The sequence below is a fragment of the Suillus fuscotomentosus genome (assembly GCF_016647785.1).
Source record: "Suillus fuscotomentosus strain FC203 chromosome Unknown F5891scaffold_20, whole genome shotgun sequence".
Classification (NCBI taxonomy): domain Eukaryota; kingdom Fungi; phylum Basidiomycota; class Agaricomycetes; order Boletales; family Suillaceae; genus Suillus; species Suillus fuscotomentosus.
The window spans coordinates 31,185-50,444 of record NW_024539532.1 but is presented as its reverse complement, the minus strand read 5'-3'; the positions used below and the strand labels follow the sequence as shown (position 1 = coordinate 50,444).

The 19,260-nt window shown below is 47.1% G+C and overlaps 6 protein-coding genes across 6 annotated transcripts; 2 read left to right on the top strand and 4 right to left on the bottom strand.

Annotated features, from left to right (window-relative positions):
• Positions 1 to 1,962: 1,962 nt before the first annotated feature.
• On the bottom strand, positions 1,963 to 4,668 carry F5891DRAFT_1172444 (uncharacterized protein; the record flags this gene model as incomplete). Its single annotated transcript, XM_041365588.1, is given in 8 exon segments — positions 1,963 to 1,995; positions 2,015 to 2,414; positions 2,517 to 3,117; positions 3,196 to 3,261; positions 3,690 to 3,740; positions 3,855 to 4,092; positions 4,146 to 4,274; positions 4,325 to 4,668. The coding sequence occupies 8 exon segments, from the start codon at positions 4,661 to 4,663 to the stop codon at positions 1,963 to 1,965; spliced, it is 1,857 nt and encodes a 618-aa protein (XP_041227240.1). The 5' UTR covers positions 4,664 to 4,668.
• Positions 4,669 to 5,146: 478 nt separating this feature from the next.
• Positions 5,147 to 9,059, top strand: F5891DRAFT_1172443 (OPT oligopeptide transporter protein-domain-containing protein). Its single transcript, XM_041365587.1, has 22 exons — positions 5,147 to 5,635; positions 5,696 to 5,718; positions 5,776 to 5,884; positions 5,936 to 6,029; positions 6,080 to 6,148; positions 6,201 to 6,226; positions 6,285 to 6,414; positions 6,472 to 6,634; positions 6,690 to 6,737; positions 6,785 to 6,816; positions 6,864 to 6,921; positions 6,980 to 7,132; positions 7,187 to 7,381; positions 7,436 to 7,533; positions 7,588 to 7,679; positions 7,731 to 7,795; positions 7,851 to 7,865; positions 7,918 to 7,969; positions 8,022 to 8,096; positions 8,146 to 8,413; positions 8,466 to 8,602; positions 8,655 to 9,059. Exons 1-22 carry the CDS (start codon positions 5,386 to 5,388, stop codon positions 8,789 to 8,791), a joined length of 2,289 nt encoding a protein of 762 aa, XP_041227239.1. The 5' UTR covers positions 5,147 to 5,385; the 3' UTR covers positions 8,792 to 9,059.
• A 23-nt stretch (positions 9,060 to 9,082) lies between these two features.
• Positions 9,083 to 11,238, bottom strand: F5891DRAFT_1027385 (GatB/GatE catalytic domain-containing protein). Its single transcript, XM_041361436.1, has 11 exons — positions 11,032 to 11,238; positions 10,899 to 10,978; positions 10,705 to 10,846; positions 10,566 to 10,645; positions 10,413 to 10,516; positions 10,275 to 10,359; positions 10,109 to 10,220; positions 9,884 to 10,056; positions 9,620 to 9,834; positions 9,445 to 9,563; positions 9,083 to 9,394 (listed from the first exon to the last, which is right to left on the bottom strand). Exons 1-11 carry the CDS (start codon positions 11,198 to 11,200, stop codon positions 9,105 to 9,107), a joined length of 1,569 nt encoding a protein of 522 aa, XP_041227238.1. The 5' UTR covers positions 11,201 to 11,238; the 3' UTR covers positions 9,083 to 9,104.
• Positions 11,239 to 11,368: 130 nt separating this feature from the next.
• On the top strand, positions 11,369 to 13,160 carry F5891DRAFT_227102 (uncharacterized protein). The gene is made up of 6 exons (XM_041371002.1): positions 11,369 to 11,782; positions 11,837 to 11,932; positions 11,985 to 12,122; positions 12,171 to 12,404; positions 12,456 to 12,587; positions 12,639 to 13,160. The coding sequence occupies exons 2-6, from the start codon at positions 11,859 to 11,861 to the stop codon at positions 12,973 to 12,975; spliced, it is 915 nt and encodes a 304-aa protein (XP_041227237.1). The 5' UTR covers positions 11,369 to 11,782; positions 11,837 to 11,858; the 3' UTR covers positions 12,976 to 13,160.
• Positions 13,161 to 13,525: 365 nt separating this feature from the next.
• On the bottom strand, positions 13,526 to 16,204 carry F5891DRAFT_1187112 (Poly(A) polymerase; the record flags this gene model as incomplete). The annotated part of the gene is made up of 12 exons (XM_041366786.1): positions 13,526 to 13,700; positions 13,762 to 13,814; positions 13,874 to 14,462; positions 14,513 to 14,651; positions 14,704 to 14,824; positions 14,880 to 14,952; positions 15,004 to 15,142; positions 15,190 to 15,279; positions 15,327 to 15,492; positions 15,555 to 15,864; positions 16,010 to 16,138; positions 16,188 to 16,204. The coding sequence occupies 12 exons, from the start codon at positions 16,202 to 16,204 to the stop codon at positions 13,526 to 13,528; spliced, it is 2,001 nt and encodes a 666-aa protein (XP_041227236.1).
• Positions 16,205 to 16,340: 136 nt separating this feature from the next.
• F5891DRAFT_1144197 (uncharacterized protein) lies at positions 16,341 to 18,650 on the bottom strand. The gene is made up of 5 exons (XM_041364967.1): positions 18,281 to 18,650; positions 17,914 to 18,232; positions 17,510 to 17,860; positions 17,300 to 17,460; positions 16,341 to 17,241 (listed from the first exon to the last, which is right to left on the bottom strand). The coding sequence occupies exons 1-5, from the start codon at positions 18,301 to 18,303 to the stop codon at positions 16,650 to 16,652; spliced, it is 1,446 nt and encodes a 481-aa protein (XP_041227235.1). The 5' UTR covers positions 18,304 to 18,650; the 3' UTR covers positions 16,341 to 16,649.
• Positions 18,651 to 19,260: the final 610 nt, after the last annotated feature.

Sequence of the window (19,260 nt, the reverse complement as noted above, 5' to 3'; positions counted from 1 at the left end):
GAGGTCATCATGAACAACAGCCAGCAATACCCTTAAATCATCATCAACTACTGAAGAATACTTTGAGCTCACTGTGCTCAACAGCGAGCAAGCTTTTTCTTTGACTTTCTACTGGTGAATCTTTAGCTTTCTTTCTTTATTTCTTTTTCTGTATTTGTCTTTTTCTTTTCACTTCTCTTAAGTTTAGGTGTTATTGTTCTGAATTTGTTTCGGGATTTTCATGTTGTCTTTACGTTCATCTAAGCAAGAGGCTTAGTGGGAAGACTTCAGGAGTTGATAGTGACGCTTGACCTCACTCATCGGAGTAGTGATACTGAGCCAGGGTTTTCTTTGTCTGCTAGACTTTAGTTGTTGAATAGGGGACTTGGTACTGAAAGCCAAGGACGTCCGTTCCTGATTCTGTTTAATACTCATCGTGAGTTCCTTGGTAGCAGTTTCAATAGTGAACTAAGAGTTCTACTGAGCATTGATTAGTCCTGACCTTTGATTCTACCTATTTGTGCTGAGGGGGTGATTGTTATCACTTCGCACGACTTTCTGTAATAAGTTTATTATGAAAAGCATTGTTACTGAAGGAAAGGTGTCTCTTATCATTTTGTTTTTTTTTCATCAGCACCATACTGTTGGGCTGATTTTCTCTTTGTCTTTAATCACTGCCATACTGTTGGAGTGATTTGCATTTCAGTTCTGACCTCACAGAAGTGCTTTTGTCTGAGCGTAGCTTGGGGAAGTGTAAACAGCCACCCACGAACAACCACGTTATCAGTCATTGGTATTTGTCTGAATTGCTGACCATGGAGATATTTGTTTTTGTAGGTGTTTATCTATAGATCATCTATCTAAGAAGACAGTGTAGGCATTGATGGTTCCTTGTTGCCGGTCTTTGCTTCCTCCCTCTCGACTTGTACAACTTGTTCTTCATCGTGAGTTTCTTCGACTGTCGGATGTGTAGCTTGACTCTGATTATATATTGTCTTGCTGCCTCCGATACCCATGATGTGGACTTCATCTGTTTCATAGTTGTGTATGGCTTTGAAGCTTTGTAACATCGGCTTCCCGAACAAGAAATTCCACCCTCCCGTGCTGTCGAAAACTTCAAATTCCCCTTGCGCTCATATGCCTGTGATCGTGACTTCTCCTTTCCACACCACTAGGGATGGTACTATTGCGCCATTCGCCATTCGTAGTCTCTTGTTTGACGGTCCCCAGTTTCCTAATCTGTGCTTGACTTTCTGGAATACCAAAGTACTCATGGCGCTTATCATTGCACCTTCGTCAAATAAAGCTTTGACCCTAACGATTTCTCCCTGCAGCCCCGTGAACAATATGTTTTGTAGAAAGGGGAGACATTTGGTTCATGATCGTTCTTCATCCATTGAATACAGGTTCACAATGTCATGTTTCTTTATATCAAGATGACTGATGACATAGTTGGTACTGGAAGTAGATTTGGCGAGGTCGTCATATTGGTCCTCGTGTGATTCCTCTTCACACACGAGGACTAATTGTCCGTTACTCTGAGGTCTATCCTGTTGGTGGGTCGTCATGTGGTCCTCTACACCGACGACCTGTTCCCTTTTCCCTGTATCTCTGTTTCTGGTGCATATGCATTATCGAAAACGATGTTGACTTGTGGTGCTAATGCTCGATTATATGTTCCCAGAATTCTTGAGCATATGCCCCTCCAAATTGTCTCATTCTTCATCAGCTGCATATCGTGCGGTACTTGGCATTCCGGGCTTATGTGGCCATGTGTCCCACATCTGAAACACTCCCTGGAACATATTTGCACTGTTCCTGGGGTCAGTGGGAATGGTGTGTGCTCACTACATCTCACTCCATTTCCCCACTTGGCTCTCCATTGCTGGAGTTGTTTTTCGTATGCTGCTTGTCCTGTTGCCGTGTCCGGTCGGTGGGTTAACTCATTGACGCAGGTGCGCATCATGTCCCTTTCTTCCTGCGTCAGAGGTTGGCCTCGAGGACGTTGAATTGTTCCTGTTTGATTCCCAGTTACATAGTGTATCTGTCGATGAGCTGAGTTATTAAATGTGGGGTTTGGTTGTGGGTTTTGTGTATGAGGTGTGTTATATGGTGCTGCTTGATTGACCGGTGTTCCAATAGTTGCTTGCTGCATTTGTAAACGAAGGATCTCCACTGGATCTCCTTGCCTATTCTCGAGTCGAGCAATGCGAGTGTTCTGGGCCTTTTCCACCTCCTTCCTTTCTTTCATCCACTTCACCTTTTCCAACAGTGTGTCAATGTTCACATCTTTGATCTCCGTCAGGAATGTGTTCCAATCTGGTGGTGCTGGTGACGTTAAGTCCCTTAATGTTCGTGGAAGTGCATCACGAACTGGTTGGATTAGGATCGGTGCGCTGTCGACTCCTGCATCCTGTACTAACTTCTGCAGCGTGCTGTGAAAGTGTATATGTGCCCATGTTTCAATTCCTGCAATTGTGATGTGTGTTCCAACTTCCTCTTCTTTTATTCATAGCGCCATTAACTCCTTTTGATACTCTAGCTTAGTTTTGTCTGCTGCGATTATTGCGGGCCATTTGGTGATAAATGCCGCTCTAATCGTTGTCCAACTGACTTTGTGCTTTGTATCCAGGTTCGTCCACCATAGGTCTGCCTGAGATCCGGCTGAGATAAGGGTGCCTAACAGTTTGACTTTCACTGCTTCATCTCTGATACCATTGACCAGGATATACATCTCTGTGGCACGCAAGAAGTTTTGTGCGTTCTTGTCGCTTCGTCCGTGGAATACAGCCGGTGGGCCTGTAGAGTTAGATATGCGGGATGTATGTGTAGGTGTAATGTTGGGTGGTGTGACAATTGGTGCTATGAATAGCGAGGTAGGTTTATGCAATGGTGTTATAGCTTGCGTTGCCCTTGGTTTCACAAATGGTGACCAAGGCTCTCTCAGTGGACTCGGTGGTTCCACTGGGGGAAATTGGAGGCTCTGTGTCTCTTCGTGACTTTCTTTCTCTATACTCTCGTCATTGAGAAATGAGAAAGTTATCAAGGACAGATCAGGTGCGCCTGGTAACAATTCTTCGTCGTCTGCTAACTGCCGTATGACTTCGTGTTCTGACTCTTCTTGCTCTTGCTCTAGCTCTCATTGATCAATCTCTGGTGTGTCCAGGGGCGATGAATCTGAAGAAGGTAGTGTGGTATCGGATGATTCTGCATTACTGTGTGTTTTCTTCTTGAATCGGCCTTTTTTATCTCTAGGTGGGGGTTCTCGCTGGGTAGACAGGGCTATAATGTGGGTTTCAGTGGAAGAACTGGCATTATACTGATTAAAGGCTATGCTTTGTACTCCTTCCTCGTGGATTGACACGTGGATTGACATTGTTTCTAGATTTCTTTTGTCTTCGATTTCTAGAACTTCTGTTGTCCTGTTCTGGACTCTGTTCTAGATTCTGCTTCTGGGCTCTGGCTCTGGCTCTGGCTCTGCTCTAAACACTGTACTCTGGCTCTGGCTCTGCTCTAAATGCTGTGCTCTGGGCTCAGAGGGGGAACCAAGACGAAGCTTGGTTGAAAACGATCTCGCTCTGTTCACCAGTTGGAGTGGCCTAAACCTCTCTCGATGGGACAGACAGAAAGACATGGGGTTCTACTCTACTACATCTGAGCTCTATGTCTATGCTACAAACACTGCCAAACACCGGTGAACCTCCACCTACTGCCTGTCCCCTTGCCTAGGGGCCCCCACTCCAATGGTACTACTAGTGTTGCTGAAAGTGGGAGGGATGGTGACTCGTGACTATTAGGATGGCAGGACATGTCACCAGAATTGTACAATGCGGTCTCAAGAGAGTCAGGCAAAGTGTTTGTGCGCAGGCGCTTACTGGACTGGGAGCCACCAGGAGTGGCACCAGAGACGCTGCCCCCTATGTCCATGTTGAGAAGATCAAGGGCTCCATCTGGACCATCGAGTACATCATCTACAGCGATAAAGGTGGGGGCTGCAGTAGCAGGGTGGAAGGAGTGGCATCCATGAGCACTGCTGTTTTCCCCCAAGATGGCCTGCATGTCATTGTATGGAGGCCACCCTTTGTTGCAAAAGGGGTGCATTGCAATTCGTGACTAACTCAATATCAGTTGATAGTGTCGCAGTATATTTTATCATAATGACATACCTTTGGGGCCACATATGCATCACAGACACTCGCAACAGCAACTCCCTCAATCCCAGCCCCACGAACATTGTCCCAATGGAAGCCTGATACACCACAGTAGATCTCGATTTGATTGAATGTTTTCTTGAGCTAAAACAATCTTGTTAATTCAAGATTAATCAAGATAAGAAATCATGTACCAAAGTCCATTTCGTCTTAACCATCTTGGCCGTCTTTAGTGGGCCTATTGTTTGGATTGCATGATCAGCATTGATAGCAGCCACTACGCTGTTGTAGGTAGGCATTGAGAAGTTTCCACCATCACCACCTGCTGCCCGGTTCTCAACAAGGTGATGAAGTAGGACATCAACCTCTGAATCTTGCCAATGTGCCTTTGATGAGTTGTCGGTTTGTTGTGTGATTTCTGGTTGGGCCATGAGAACAGTTGTAAAGCTGGCACAGATAGCAGTAAGGGCAATAACACTAGTACAGATTCTTTGCTGATAATGACAATCAATAAGATAGGGATAGGGATTCATGGTAGATGTACAGGTAGGAGATGCAAAATTAGAAGTCCGATGCTTCAAGCCGATAGCTCTCACCTAAAACTTTGCCAAACCTCGGTCAACATCTCGTTGCCGAACTGACTCTAATGGTGTTTGTCGGCCGAGTCGGGGATTGGCGCACGCGCCGCTACGATAGTTGTCAGGCATCAAATTAATGTCCCAATAAGGAACACTTGCAAGGCACTCGTGGAGATTTCCGATACATCGCTCGGACTTTCAAATAAGTCGCGGCAAATCAAACTGTCCTTGTACGCGTAGCGTCATAGGGCCTGCGCAGGTGTTGTCTGGTACTATCTGCAGTCAAATGAAAAGAAAACAGGCAAAGTGTTGAGTATTCTCATACGAGTCAAGACGGGAGGTTGAATCATTATAATTCATCACAAATCAAATCTTGTTGACTCATTTAGTCTAGTCTCAAAGTCCGTTATCTTTAGAATGCATACGGACCATGCGAGAGAGACAGTGCACCATCAACGCTGCTGGCGCCTTCTACCGCAACTACGGGCGTGTATCATGTGCTATCTTTCAAGAATAGCAAGTAGTAGGACTTGTCCTTCTTTCAGTTCCGACTCTCTCGGTTCCCTCTCGGCCCACTGGCCCGTTCCTCATCAGTTTGAGGCATATTTACGTATCGATAAATATCAACCATTCCGCTACCTTGATCTACCTAGGCACCTCGTACCCTCTCTCTAGTCATGGCTACTACGGAAAGGATTACCAGTGTCGCTGACGACAAATCCTTCCACGTGGAGGAGAAACCTCACTGCGTCAAGGGGGATATCGAGACCTCCACCGGAGAAGACACAGACGAGATTGTTGTCCTTCAGAACGAGCGAGATATTGCAACACACGTCATTTCCGTGGACGACGATCCTAATCTGAACCCTTGGACCTTTCGAGCTTTCTTCATCGGCATTGGCCTTTCCGCCTTTGGTGGATCCCTAGGTAAAGCAGTCGACATCATTCAATCGAGGCTTACTCATGATCACTTGCACTGCTTCCTAGCCCAAATTTATTACTTTAAACCTGTGAGAGTTTCCTGATCAAACATCAATTCGGAGGCCTCATTCGGGTTGGCACTTCAGCAAACTGTTCTTGTATCTGTGATGTTCCTCGGCATCATATCCTATGTGATTGGCCTTGCGATGGAAACATTCATTCCCCGCCATGGATTGCTCCGATACCTGAATCCAGTACGTCCGAGTTTTCACGTAGCCCCTGGCCCTGGAGTTCATTCGTATTAGAGGCCCTTCAATAAGAAGGAGAATGCGTTCATTATCATCATGGCCAGTGCAGCCGCGAACTCTGCATTGGGTACGGAAGTCCTCGCTGTCCAACGGTCTGCTCTCAATCCAATTCTTCTGTCGGTGGTGACTGACGACCCATCAGTTTGTATTATAACATCGTACCGAATACTGGCTCATCAATCATTTTGTTGTTCTCTTCTCAACTGCTCGGGTGCGTTGCGTCGACTCCTTACTTCACCTATCGCTGAAGCCGCAAATCACAGCTATGGGATAGGCGGTCTGATGCGAGGTATTTTTGCATCCGGCAGTAGCTATACTTGGAATCTCAACTCATGACACTGAATCAGGGATCCTCCTTTATCCATCGAAGATGTTGTACCCCGTCGTTCTCCCGTTGCTCTCCATGCTCGACGCTTTCTATCGCGATGGAATCGAAGCACGTCGAAAGCTCAAGGTCTTCTATTTCGTTTTTACTGTGTATGTTTAAACTTCATTGATAAATCATAATCTGATGTTCAATTATCTTGACTTCAGAATCTTTATATGGGAGATTTTTCCCGAATGGATGTTCCCACTGCTTACCGGTCTCTCGGTATTCTGCCTCGCCGCTCCTAACAATGCTACTGTCTCTCGTGTGTTTGGTGGTTCCAACGGAAACGAGGGCCTCGGTTTATTGTCCCTGTGCTTTGATTGGCAGGTAGTGCTCGCCATCTCGATTTGGGTTACACTTGCGTTGAACTCAATTTGTCTAGTACATCTCGGCTGCTTTGAACCCGATGTCTATCCCACTGAAAGCTCAGGTTAGTTGGCACACCTGTGCGTACAACATTTCTAACGTCTGCCCTAGCTCTCCAGCTTCATTGGTTATCTTCTCTGCATGTATGTGATTTCAGTCGCATCCCAAAATATTACTGAGGGAGGTGAAGAATTGTCTTCGTCGTCGTATTCTACAACAATATTTGGGAATCTCAGAACTTCCCGTTTGTACGTAATGTTCTTTTATTGCGCTTTCCAATATCCAGGCTAATGATACATCGATCAGTTGGCTCAGCTCCTCTTTTACGAGAACGGGACTATCTACAACCAGACTTTGATTATGGATTCCAACTATGAGGTGGATCCTGCCTTAGTGGCTGCACAGGGGCTGCCATTCTACGCCGGCACCTGGGTTGTTAACCTGCTGACAACCAATCTTGTATGCGATGAATGACTTCTGGTGTAAAATGCTTTGCTCATAGTTCCAACACAGTCACTGGGTGCAACGTTCACTCACTTACTCCTGTGGAACAAAGATGACCTTCGTGCAGCCTGGACTTGGATCAACATGGACACATTGAGGAGTTGGCGTGCTAATTTCGATTGGAAGTTGTGGAAACACAGTGGGAAAAGGGAAGTCACCGCTAACACTGGGGACCTCGACCCGCATTACCGAGAGATGCTGAAGGTTAGTCCTCCTGACATGCGATAGAGACCTTACTATTAACATATTACTCTGCAGTATCCAGATGCTCCGAATAGTTGGTACTTCTTGACGTTCGTTTTCTCCTTCATTCTTGGATTGGTCGTCATATACAAGACAGATTCCACGCTTCCCTGGTGAGCAACATTCTCGCTCTCCATCTGACGAAATTTTATATCATGTACCTTAAGGTGGGGCTTTATTATCGCAGTACTCTTGGCCGTTGTGTCTATCTTGTTCTTCACTGCGTTGTACGCTATCACGGGCATTTCGCTTTCCATCCGCGAGTATTGTTTTTGCTCTATAGGTGCCCCGAGTTGATCTTTTAGTGAAGAAACCCTAGTCCAGATGATTGCTGGCTACCTACAGAACGGAAAACCCATGGCGAATATGTTCTTTGTTCGTTTTGCCATCATTTCCGGTCTTTGACCACCACTGATGTTGATATTCACAGGTTCTTTACAGCTATGTACGCATCTTCATTCTCGCCTCCTTGATCTTTTGATTTGTTTTCTCCCTAGAATGCCGTGTCTCAAGCAATGCTGCTGCTACGCGATCTGAAGATCGCTCAATGTATGTGCGCGTTATTTGTCGGGAAAGGTGTCTCTCACTGGCGGATTCCTAGACGCCAAACTGCCTCCCCGTGCTGCATTCACAGCCCAGATCATTGGCACCTTACTCGGCGCTGGTCTCAACTATGGTTAGGAGCCATCTTGCCTATTCATTCTCCATATTCGACTTGTTTTTAGAATTGATGGATTCTATCATCGACAATCAACGCGAAATACTGTTGTCTGTACAAGGAACAAATATCTGGTCTGGCCAGCAACCTCAAGCATACAACTCGCAAGCCATTGCGTGGGGTGGCCTTGCTCGTGAACTCTTTTCATCTGGTCAAAGGTACCAGTGGGTTCCTTTATCCTATATCATTGGCCTGGTTGTGCCTCTTCCTTTTTGGATCATTCACCGTTACTGGCCGAAACTGCGCATGGATTACTGTTACACTCCTATCATCTGGTACGCTCTCAATTCAGCAATGATCGATATTCTAAGTTCATTATGTGTACAGTGCATACATCTCATGCCTTTCTGTTGGAATAAACTCCTCGGCTATGTCGTATTACTCGATCGCGTTCTTGTCTCAGTGGTGGCTCCGTACTAGGTACCCGCGTTGGTTCAAGGAATACAACTATTTGGTCGGTGCAGGTAAGCTCTGTGGCCTTTCTATCTCGACCACCAACACAACGCTATACTATAGCCCTTGATGGTGGAACGCAGGTCATGATATTCATTCTCTCCTTTGCGGTTCAAGGGGCTGGTGGAACATCACACCTTTTCCCGGAATGGTGGGGTGCAGACCAAAACGGAAACTACGACCACTGCATGTATCTCTAAATACCACGCTCTTAGTCTTAGCATCAGGGCTGATGTGTTTTTGCAATCAAAGAATACGGGGCAATCGGGCGTCAGCCAAGATACGTCAGCATATTCCCATGACATGTCCTTTGACATGTTTCCGTCGAGTCCCAACTAGGAGTCGGGATACTCGGCTACCACAGGTTTTGTACTATCCATCACGGCGTAATTCAAGAGAAGAAGCTATGTAGCGCCATCTTAGTTGTTTCTGGCGCTGGATAATCTCTTGAACATGCTGAACTTTGCTGAGTGAAGGATCACATAAGTTGCATTATTTGATATCATAAGGAAACTATTTTCGTAAAACATCTTCTAGCACAACACGTGCATTTTGTGCATCGGCACGCCCGCGGCTGAGCTGCATGACTTTACCCACCAGCTTGTTGAGGACTCGAGGATTACCTTGGCGCACAGCTTCCGCCTCTTCAGGAAGTGCTTCGATGGCTTCGACACACCATGCTCGAGTGGAGGCGTTATCATCTTCTGATACAGCCTCAAGAGAAAGTTCCTGTACGAGTACAGAGGGAGCTGACAAAGAACGATTGGCTATGATATGCTTCAATAACAACTTTCCCGAAGTCCCTGGTAGTGATAGTTGATGGATATAGCGCTAGACAGAAAAGAAGGCTTACCAGTAATTTTGCCATCCTGCACCAGGTCGATAAGTTCGCCTAGTTGCTCGACAGATACAGGATTATCGCTGAAGGTTTCTTTCCGAGCAGTCAATTGCCCTATGAGCTCGTGCGTCATCCTGGGTGTAAATACTGATGTATAAAGCTTCTATAGCAAGGAGGAAACCAAACAAACCAATTGACAACGACTCTCGGGTCCCTCTGTTGCGCGAGGGAGTCAAAGTAGGTCACAGCGCCTTTTCCAAGTTCTCCATCAAATCCAACCTCGTGACCCGAGTCGACGGCCATAAGTACATCTGTATCACGCTCAGACAGCCCAAGATTCCGCAAACGGACACGGGTTGTATCAGGGAGGTCCGGCATGGTCTTGCGGATGGTCTCAATATACTCCTATATGGAGTTTCAGATGACATGAGCGGGATTACAAGCAGGTTGTTACCTCAGATAACAGCAATGGAGGGATATTCGGGTCCGGCATGTATCTATAATCAGGAGAATCTGCCTTGCTTCTGAGCTTGAAAGTTTCGGCCTTATTTTCATCAAATCCTCTGGTGTCCTGCGATACAGAGTAGCCACTTTGGAGCAGTTCGATATGACGAAAGACCTCTGAAGCTGTTCGAACATTAGAAGTGATTCGGAATGGCTACGCAGACAGTCTACTAACTGATCGCTACAGTCATGAACTTCACGCTGTTGAGGTTTTTGATCTCGCAACGAGTGCCATGCGGTTGTCCGTGTTTGTTGATAGACACATTCACATCGCAGCGGAAGGACCCCTGCAATAGATTGAGTTAACAGTGAATCACATTTAGAGGAAACAGATGCCCCACTTGTTCCATGTTGCCATCACTAGAGCCAACACAACGAAGAACGGCCTGCAATGTCCGAACATAATCTGCGGCCTCTTCGGGGGACCTACATAATTGGACTAAGTTGTCACATGAGTGATGTGAATCAAAGTAACTCACCGCATATGAGGCTCAGAAACTATTTCCATCAACCCTGAGCCAGCTCGATTTAGGTCAATGAGTGATGTGCGTCTAAGCCCATCAAACGTGGATTTTGCCGTATCCTGTGCACATTTCGGCTTCGGTTCATACACAAAACTCTATCCGTCTTACCTGCTCAAGCTGGATTTGCTGGATTCCCACTGAAACATCGCCTTTGGAGAGCTTTAGATAACCACCCGAGGCCAGCGGTGCTTGTGGACAGATCAGATTGTCGGCGTTCATACTCTACGATATTGTGAGTTGAACTTACAGTAACGCTGAGTTATTTGATATCCTGCCGGGAGGTCAGAGTAAAAGTAGTGTTTCCTATCGAACGCCGATTGGTGATGGACTTTCGAGTTTAATGCTAACGCCGTTCTAACCGCTAACTCCACGCATTTTGGGTTCAATGTCTGAAACGTGAGGTCAGCTTGCACGCCAAGAGAACGGATGAGGTAGGCTAACCGGTAGTGTTCCAGGGAATGCGGAATCGAATGTGGACACAGTTGTATTGGGTATCTCACCTGGACGGGATGTGGATGATTCTATGCATGTTATATTATGCGAGAATGCGATCGTTAGACTGGGAGAGACGCACCTGAGAAAAGCTTGCGGCGAGACTTGATCTGGGCATGCACTTCGATACCTATAATTACTTGCCAGCCGGGCCAGCGCTTGTCGTGGATTGCTTCGCGTGTATGGATTTGTCGTGGGCACCAGAGCTGGTGCAGCTGTATAGAGCGCCATGGACAACGTCGAACAAGCATTAAAATCATGACTTTCCTTTCTAAGAAAACTTCTGGCATTCAATCACATCAGCAGTTGCTAGTTTATCATCATATCATCATATCAGCACAGACTTGTCAGTGTCAGTCACGACTTGAACCAAATATACCGCGTTTAACAAGGCTGTTCAAACCTGTGCGTAGCTGATTCTCTCTTAGGTAGCAGCTGGCTGGAGCGCTGATATCCTCATCCTAGTAGTCACCGCCAAGGGCCGCTCGTTCTGACTTACTTCCCTTCATCTTACATACTACGGATCTATCATTGCATCACGGTTGCGCTATGCCCGAAAATGTTCATTCAAACCTCTGGTCGGTGATCCGACGAGATAGCATCAGCACTACTGTCCGAGGGGATGAACCAGATGAAGAGGCTTTCCTCCCAGTTTACGAACCCCCTAGTGTGGGAAGCAAAGTGTAACATTGTGCCTCCAAATGGCTTCTTTCATCGCTAATTATTCTGCTCCGCTGCTTATCCTTCGTGGCGTTGTTTATCTATGCGGTGTCGATCATTAACAGTAGATATCGGGGACCGCCTCTCACACTGGCCAGATCAAGTACTTCAAAGTGCGTGCGTATTATATGTCTTTCTAATTTTGTAGCTGCTAATAGAGTCCTCAGTCCCTCAGAGTCATTTTTGCAGATGGACACACAAGAGACGGTGGTATATACGTACAACTTACAAGCTGGGTTTGCTCCCTTGCAATTCTCCGTGCTGTACGTCGTCTTGTCACATTCCTCGTCGTCATGATTTACCTGAAATGGGAAGCGTTGAACCTGAAGCAGATCAACCAAATCACTACACCCTGTCCCTCTCAATGAAAGCTGGTCATGTTGAAAGAGCTCTCTGTGCTCCAGTCACCCTGAGACTATCAATAGACCCCCGGCAGTTGGATTTCTCTGTTTTGTAAGTCACAACATGCCAAGTTCAACAGGAAGGCTCACTCCTTGCCAGCATCTTTCCTCCACGAACGAGTCTACCAGCTGGCTGTCTGTACAACCTGCGCGTTTGGCTCCAGACTGCAGGCATCGACCACCGGATATTTAGCGATAACGACCTTTGGGTTGGGAGAGACCCCGACTTTCGATCTGTCGGAGACGCTTCATTTGCCGTATTGCGGAATGCAACACAAGACATGCTGATATACCAGGGCATGGTAGGTCGTGCACACGTTAGCTTCATAATACGGTTCGTCGCTTCTCCGTAACATAAGACTTAAGTTCAACATGAATTACGTAGATGGAAACTCGTAGAAGTTGGCCTATACAGTCTCTCCCTAGAGTACGAAGCCGGAGGCGCCGGACGAACACTCTTCGATGACTGCTACATGAGACTAGAGTGCGAACCCCAAATCGTCACATTCCTGATCTAGTACGTCCCCCTTGCACAACATCCATTCACAACCTCACCGGTTTCCCTCAGCGTCATACCTGTAACCTCAACACCCGCCGGCGCATCTCACCGCCTCCGCTTCTGGCTCCGCACACCCTTCGTATCGCATTCCCCCGCTTCTTCCACAAACTCCCAATCCGAATCCTACATCTACCAGCGCATATGGAAATCAGACGATTTCAAGATAGGTGCTAATCTCAACTTTGAAGCACTAGGACCAAAACTCGTGATGGGCGTCCGCGATCCAGATTCACCGCGAATAGAGCGTGATCTTCCGTGTTTAGACCCTAGTCGACGCCGGAGCTCACGGACACCTACGAATGCAATTGGTAGCTCGTCAAGAAATTCTATGTTCCATATTCGTTGATCCCGGGACTTTACTTATATCATGCACTTGACGTATGCTTCTCATATCACGACATTTCGGCCGTCCATATTTATTTCATTTACTTGTATCCACTTACATCCACGTTTAACATCGAAGAAAATTTATAGTTCATGCGTAAGTTACGATACAAAATTGTGTTGTCTGGTTTTTAAAATGCTGAAATACGAAGAGAAAATATCGAAGTTGCCAAACTTGAGTGCCAAGGCAAAGAGACTAAAGTGAAAAGTAGCGCGAATGCTGGGAGCGGACATGCGACAATAAAAGCCAACGGACATAAGTGTAGCACTCATCCCACTGTATTGCACTGTTGAGGTCTGAAGGTTTGCCCAATGTATCTCGCCGTGTGCTTCAGTCCCTGTAGAAAAATGGATAAATAAACCAAACACTTGCAGGACGGTCATGCCAATGAAAACTGGGCTGTTGTGCCACGACAGCTGGTCTATGCCCCCCGGAACGAGCAAGCTGGAGCAGAGCTAGAGCTTGGTAGAATTGTTCAAGGGACCAGCACCGTTGCGAGAAGACCTTCTTTCTATTTCGCTCCCGTGGCGACAACAGCGTTTTCACCAAGAGGAAGCTGAGGGGACTTGATTTCGCTGACGGCCCGATTGATAGGAGCATATAGGCCATTGGTTTCGCCATGTAGCATTGCGCTGGAGAATGACAAGCCTGGAATACCATTCTCGTTATCTTGTGTTGTCTCCGATCTGCTGAGCGCGCAGCCACGCGAGATCAATGGTAAAAACATGTGAAAGAGTGTGTACCAACCGTCTCTTCTTGTTGGGCATATCAGGCGAGGTATTGCTTGACTTGCCCGATCCCTTCACATACATCGCGATGCAGGTCAGTCATGCTCAAGGGAACTACCAAAACCACCCACTTTGCCTGTTTTGGGGCGTTTCAGGGCCTGTTTAGGTTGTCGCTCGCCTTCGTCAAACACGTAGTCGGGAAGAGCAGAACTAGTGAAATGAATGAGATCGGAAGGGATGACTTGCCGCATCAAATTGCACGACCTTTTGATGTTCCGCACTACAATTCCCATCGTATCCTCATCGTACTTCTCCCACATCTTGACAAGTTTGGTAAACTCGGTGGTCGGATATGATATATCGAGCCTCCGCGGGCCCACAGCGCCAACTTGAAAACAGAAAATATGATGAGCCGCAGACATTCCGCAAGGAAACCATGTGGGAATCGAGGACGCACGAGGCTTTGGTTCGATCAGAAGTCCAATGTAGAAGGTCGTCGAATGGACTGTGCTCGCACCGTCGAGGCCTTCGATGTCAGCTTTTGTTCGCTTGGCGATGAGATCTGAGATCTGTCCTTGTGCAACCTGTCTCACTTCCTCTTCGGTAATACAATGTGAAACTTGATCAAAGCCTTTGATGAATGGATGCGCGAGAATCAGTGAATCGACGTATTCAAGCTTCATGACCAGCTGCCGTATCCGAGACTCGACAGTTCCTGCCCTGGACGTGACTTGCAGACTTGCCGAACGTACATCGGAAGGAACTCTTACCATTTGATCTGCAGTTCTGCAGTGCCAGTTGATGCGATAACTTGAAGGTAATATCGATACTTGTGGAAGAAGTCGTGTTTCTGGAAAAGTTCTGACCAACTTGCTGTCCCGACAATGACCTTGTCCACGATGTCTGCTCCTATACGACCTTGAGAATACCACAGAAACAGAATTACAAAGAGGACACTCACCTTTCTTGAACTCTTCGGTGACGATCATCTGTGTGGATGCTGTTACATTGTGAGTTGAGCACATTGCAGGATATGCGGGTGTGATGATAGGCATCCTATGTGATCGATCTGCAGGATAAAGCTGTGGAAAGCAAATGAAAAAGAGTGTCTTATTTTTTAGAATGAACGAAGCATACTTTTGGATTCCAAACGCGAACTTGTAATGGTCCTTCTTCTATTTGTTTCAGCAGCACCGGTTGGGGCCACGACCTGGATATAAATAGCATACACGCACTCAAACACTTCCATGAACAGGCGCACCATTGGTACATGATAATGAAAAATCGGCTAACGATCGCCCCCGCAGTAGCATTGGGATATAACTGACATATTCGGGCGACAAGGATTGCCCATGCGACACCGCCCAAAAACCCGTTTACATTCGAGTAGATGGCCCTCCCTGAACACGGTACATCAGCAAGGCACCTCACACAGCGAATAACTCACGTTGGGCCCAGAGCTTGATGCATCGAAGCGAGTCTCGATAGACCTCAACATTAGGTACCAGACGCAGAGCTTCATCATTCACCCGTGAACCTATGCGCATATGAATACGAGCGAACAATACGGAAAGTAAGATTTACCTCCAAGACTTCGCACACATCGCTCGTCTAGATTTCGCAAAAGGTTATCGTCCTTCAATGACAGATCATCTGGTATAGATGATAGCGCCAGACGAGCCATCAGGAGATCTAATGGTATCCCCGAGATTTTGGCCTTGATAATCGGAACGTACGCTTCCGGCACACCCTAATCATCGTCGTCATCATCGGTCCATGTCGCAGAAACCAGTACTGTCAGATCAAACTCACCGATACCTCCGTAGCACCCTCTAGTTCTTTAAGCATCGGCTCGAACTTTTCAAAAAAGTCTTCGCGAGATACATGTTTAGGGACAACGCAAAGAGTATCAATATCGGACCCAGGTCCATGAACGCCGAGACGGTATGAACCAAAGGTAAATATTTTCCCCCCAGCAGCGTTCGCTGCTGCCTCCGAAAGTCCGCGAGATAGGGACACCTCATACACAAATTTTTTGACGACGGCAGCTACACGTCCGAGCACGGTTTCCCTGCGAAAATCGAAAGCGACCTCAGCATCGCCTGCCTCTCCAGAGGATGCACTTGAAAAGGCCAGACACGAAGAACAACCCGAGAACCATGAAGTGCGCATCCAATGATCTTCAACGATAGCGCAGCACCCACGAGGTTCTCGGAGAGCCGTCCGCGCATCGACATTCAATGAAGGCAAAAAAGTATTGATCCTACCTGAGCCGGGCCTCCTCCACACTCTCGAAAGTATTCTGTCTTCTCAGCTCCTCCATCAAGGTCGCTGTGACCTCCTTTTCCCTCTCGGTCGATTCGGCCGTCGAGATTGGTGGTGTGACCCCAAGAAACCTAGAACGACTATCAGCTCAATGATTAGACAGATAAAGCTTGTATTTACCCTTTCTCTGTGGTCATGATTGCGTGAATTTGAGAGAGAAACAAACTTGCGGCTGAACTTGTGTCGAGCGACTTGATCGTGTTGAGTTGCGGGTAATGGAACTGAAATCACCCGCGCCACCATTTCAGCAGCCTGCTTAGTCATTCTCAAACATTTGACTGGCACAATATCATCAAAGCATAAATTGGGTAAAACTCTAAGCTCTAAGTCCTAAGGGGGTAGCATGTAAGAGTAGGGTATGTACTACCAGAACTCGAAGGTACTGGCGGATATGCACGTGATACACGCTATAAGCAATACAATATGAAGGTTGAGTAGCGTCCCGATTGATCCAGGTAGGGAACAGATATACCTGGCGACCTATCGATCGTCAGAAGAATGTTTGTGAAAAAGTACCACGTTACAATGAACAGAACAGGTGAATAGAGCGTGGATAGAAGTAGGAATGTATGCACGAGAGGTTCAGAATTGTTCCGTGCTTCGAATATATCCCTTCTGATTGTGCCGCGTAGCTTTGAGGTGATTGCGATCATCCGCACGCTTGACGGCCCATCTACGGATATACCATGCAACGAAGGCCACAAGGAGGATACCAAGGATGACACCTAGTACGATACCGACTATTTTACCAGTTGAAGAGTGACTACTCGTCGACGGTTCGGGGCTAGTGGGCGAACTTGAAGACGATGGGTTCCCACCGAATGGCCAGTAGTCTCCACCAGCAGGGGGGAGAACACAGGTTAACGCGTCTCCATTGGTGTTGTCCAGGAAGTTTGACTGAGTCGTGCTCTGCGCAGTGTTGTTGATATCGATAACAAAGGCTGCAGGAGAAGGTGTTGGGTCACCAGTGGTGCAGTTGGGACCCCGTGCCCCAATAAAAGAAGTGTTTCCAACGAGGGCATTATTTTCTACTGTAAAATTGGTTGCAGAGGATATGGCAATGCCATAGCTGAATGCGCCAGTGAGCTTGTTATTAAGCACTGTCCCGCCAGTGCTGACGTTGTTGAGATACTCATTCCCGAACCAAGTTCGGGGACCAATTGCAATTCCGATTCTAAATTATTATTGTCAGCACCCTGCCGAGACATGAGAAAAAAAGTGGTTGCGCGTACTTGATGATGACATCTTGGTTGTTTGTACCATCGGTGGCCGACCCTGTGTCAGGACTGGTGGCGAACCCACCCATAATGGTATTGTTGGTGACCACAGTTCCCTTATAATCACCGCTAAAGGGCACTACGTCGACCATGTTGATTCCTCCAAGCAGTGTGTTCTGCATTACCGTGAGAAGCCAACAAAAAGGCATGGAGGATATCACTTACGTTCTCGACCCAGATCGTGTTGTTCTCAACGAGAGTGCCTGGAGAGCCAAATAGTACAATACCTCCATCCGTCGGATTATTGACCATGTTGTTACGAACAACGCTGTTTGAACATGCCACACTAATTCCGTCAGCCCACTGCTGGAAGTCATCTGATCCGGCGGGTCCAATATCGTTGTTCTGGACGGTAGCATTGTTGCAATTCAAAGTTCCCTCGCTGACATGGAGACATGACCAGCTCCTGGGGTCATAAGAATGAACATATTCGATAAGCTGGCCCGAGTTTGGACCGCCCATTTCAATATTTGCACCGCCGTTGATGGCAGGCGCGCCAGCCCGCGTGCCGTTGATCTGTGGGATAACAGTTAGTTCGAGGGAAAATAATGGAGTGTGAATGATTTTACCTGAATGTTTCGTAATATGATACCGTCGCAATTAGCGCAAGTGCCATCAACGGCGGTCGTCTGGCCAGTACCATTTGTGACAGCGCCGCTAACTACTAAGACAGCTCTGGTGCCATCCGTGGGATGACCGAGGGTGCTGATCTCTTGATTGGGAGCAGCGAAAAGAATGGGGGCCTGTATGAAATACTGGGTGCTAGGACAGAGGCTCAAGACAAAACCTGAACCAGAAGAGTTGAGAAGTGTGTTTAGGCGATCCGTAATGGTATTGGATGGGTCAGCAGGCTCGCAGTTTGAAGTTGCTCGAGGTACAGCCAATATCCTGTAAAATTTTGTGAGCAAAGAAGGAGAGACAAAAAAGTTGTCGTACTTGTGGAGATAATTGACAGGCATGGTGAAAGTAAAGCCGAATTATTGTAGGCGGAAATGGGAGGCTAAACTGAATCCGAATTGAAAAAAACAAAAAAGGGTAGGACAAAGGGCAAGGATACAATGCACCCGCAAAGCGATGGTGGGGTGAAAAGGTGAAGAGAAGTTTAAGGAATGGAGTGAGCAACTCAAGCGAGCGCCTCTCAATTGATTGATTGATATACAAACTTGCCGAGGTCAAGCAAGAAGTTAGGCCGGTAGGGAGCATGTCATGATTGCCTAATGTAGTCACGCCGCTACAAGTAACGTTCCTCGGTCAAATTATATTTCCCGCTCACCAATGTACAACAAACTTGAATGATACACACTCGTTGGAGCTGAAGATAAGGCCATCTAGATCACCCCTGCAATCGGAAAGGCTATGCATGTTCCCAACCTGCGATCGGCCCTTTTGAAAATGTCTATTCGCGTCGACGATAAGCCCATGATGCAGAGGCCCTGACACTACCTTGTGATCGTCACATCATAGCCAAGCACTGCCACAGTAAGCCCTAGATCAATAGCCACGCCCTCTTGGCTTTCAGCAAAAGAAACGGGGACCAGCTGGTGCTGTTCCAGTTCGACCGAGGTGAGCCACTTGTTATCTCGCTCCTGTATGCAGGCAGAGGCCGAAATCCATCATTCAGTGCCTATGTATGTCACCCTTCTAGACTTTAAATGAGCTTCGACAAGGGAAAGTTTGGTCATGACAGTGGTGCCCACCTAGTCACAGGTCCAAGATCAGCTGTCAGCTTTCTTATCTTGGCTATACGAATCATCAAACTCAGATATTGCACATCGTTGAACGACTTCGAGTCAAGACGGTCCGGTAGGCATGAAGATAATTATACGCTGGTAGGCTTCCTCTTATCTTTTATTTCAGCTCTCTCCCACAATGTTTGCTATTCTAGTCTCGTGCGAGCGCAAGACCTTGCAAAACTT

What these genes read in the sequence shown, in the direction of transcription:
- F5891DRAFT_1027385 (XM_041361436.1), bottom strand. Translation starts at nt 11,200, where the DNA reads ATGCTTGTTCGACGTTGTCCATGGCGCTCTATACAGCTGCACCAGCTC. An exon ending in CATTCCCTGGAACACTACCG is followed by an intron (nt 10,847 to 10,898) that starts GTTAGCCTACCT and finishes CTCACGTTTCAG; the next exon opens with ACATTGAACCCAAAATGCGT. An exon ending in GTGATGGCAACATGGAACAA is followed by an intron (nt 10,221 to 10,274) that starts GTGGGGCATCTG and finishes AATCTATTGCAG; the next exon opens with GGGTCCTTCCGCTGCGATGT.
- F5891DRAFT_1144197 (XM_041364967.1), bottom strand. Translation starts at nt 18,303, where the DNA reads ATGCCTGTCAATTATCTCCACAA. An exon ending in CCTGTCAATTATCTCCACAA is followed by an intron (nt 18,233 to 18,280) that starts GTACGACAACTT and finishes AAAATTTTACAG; the next exon opens with GATATTGGCTGTACCTCGAG. An exon ending in AACCAAGATGTCATCATCAA is followed by an intron (nt 17,242 to 17,299) that starts GTACGCGCAACC and finishes ATAATAATTTAG; the next exon opens with AATCGGAATTGCAATTGGTC.
- F5891DRAFT_227102 (XM_041371002.1), top strand. Translation starts at nt 11,859, where the DNA reads ATGGACACACAAGAGACGGTGGTATATACGTACAACTTACAAGCTGGG. An exon ending in CCCTTGCAATTCTCCGTGCT is followed by an intron (nt 11,933 to 11,984) that starts GTACGTCGTCTT and finishes TGAAATGGGAAG; the next exon opens with CGTTGAACCTGAAGCAGATC. An exon ending in ATCGTCACATTCCTGATCTA is followed by an intron (nt 12,588 to 12,638) that starts GTACGTCCCCCT and finishes GGTTTCCCTCAG; the next exon opens with CGTCATACCTGTAACCTCAA.
- F5891DRAFT_1172443 (XM_041365587.1), top strand. Translation starts at nt 5,386, where the DNA reads ATGGCTACTACGGAAAGGATTACCAGTGTCGCTGACGACAAATCCTTC. An exon ending in ATTGGTTATCTTCTCTGCAT is followed by an intron (nt 6,817 to 6,863) that starts GTATGTGATTTC and finishes AGGGAGGTGAAG; the next exon opens with AATTGTCTTCGTCGTCGTAT. An exon ending in GGGCATTTCGCTTTCCATCC is followed by an intron (nt 7,680 to 7,730) that starts GCGAGTATTGTT and finishes CTTTTAGTGAAG; the next exon opens with AAACCCTAGTCCAGATGATT.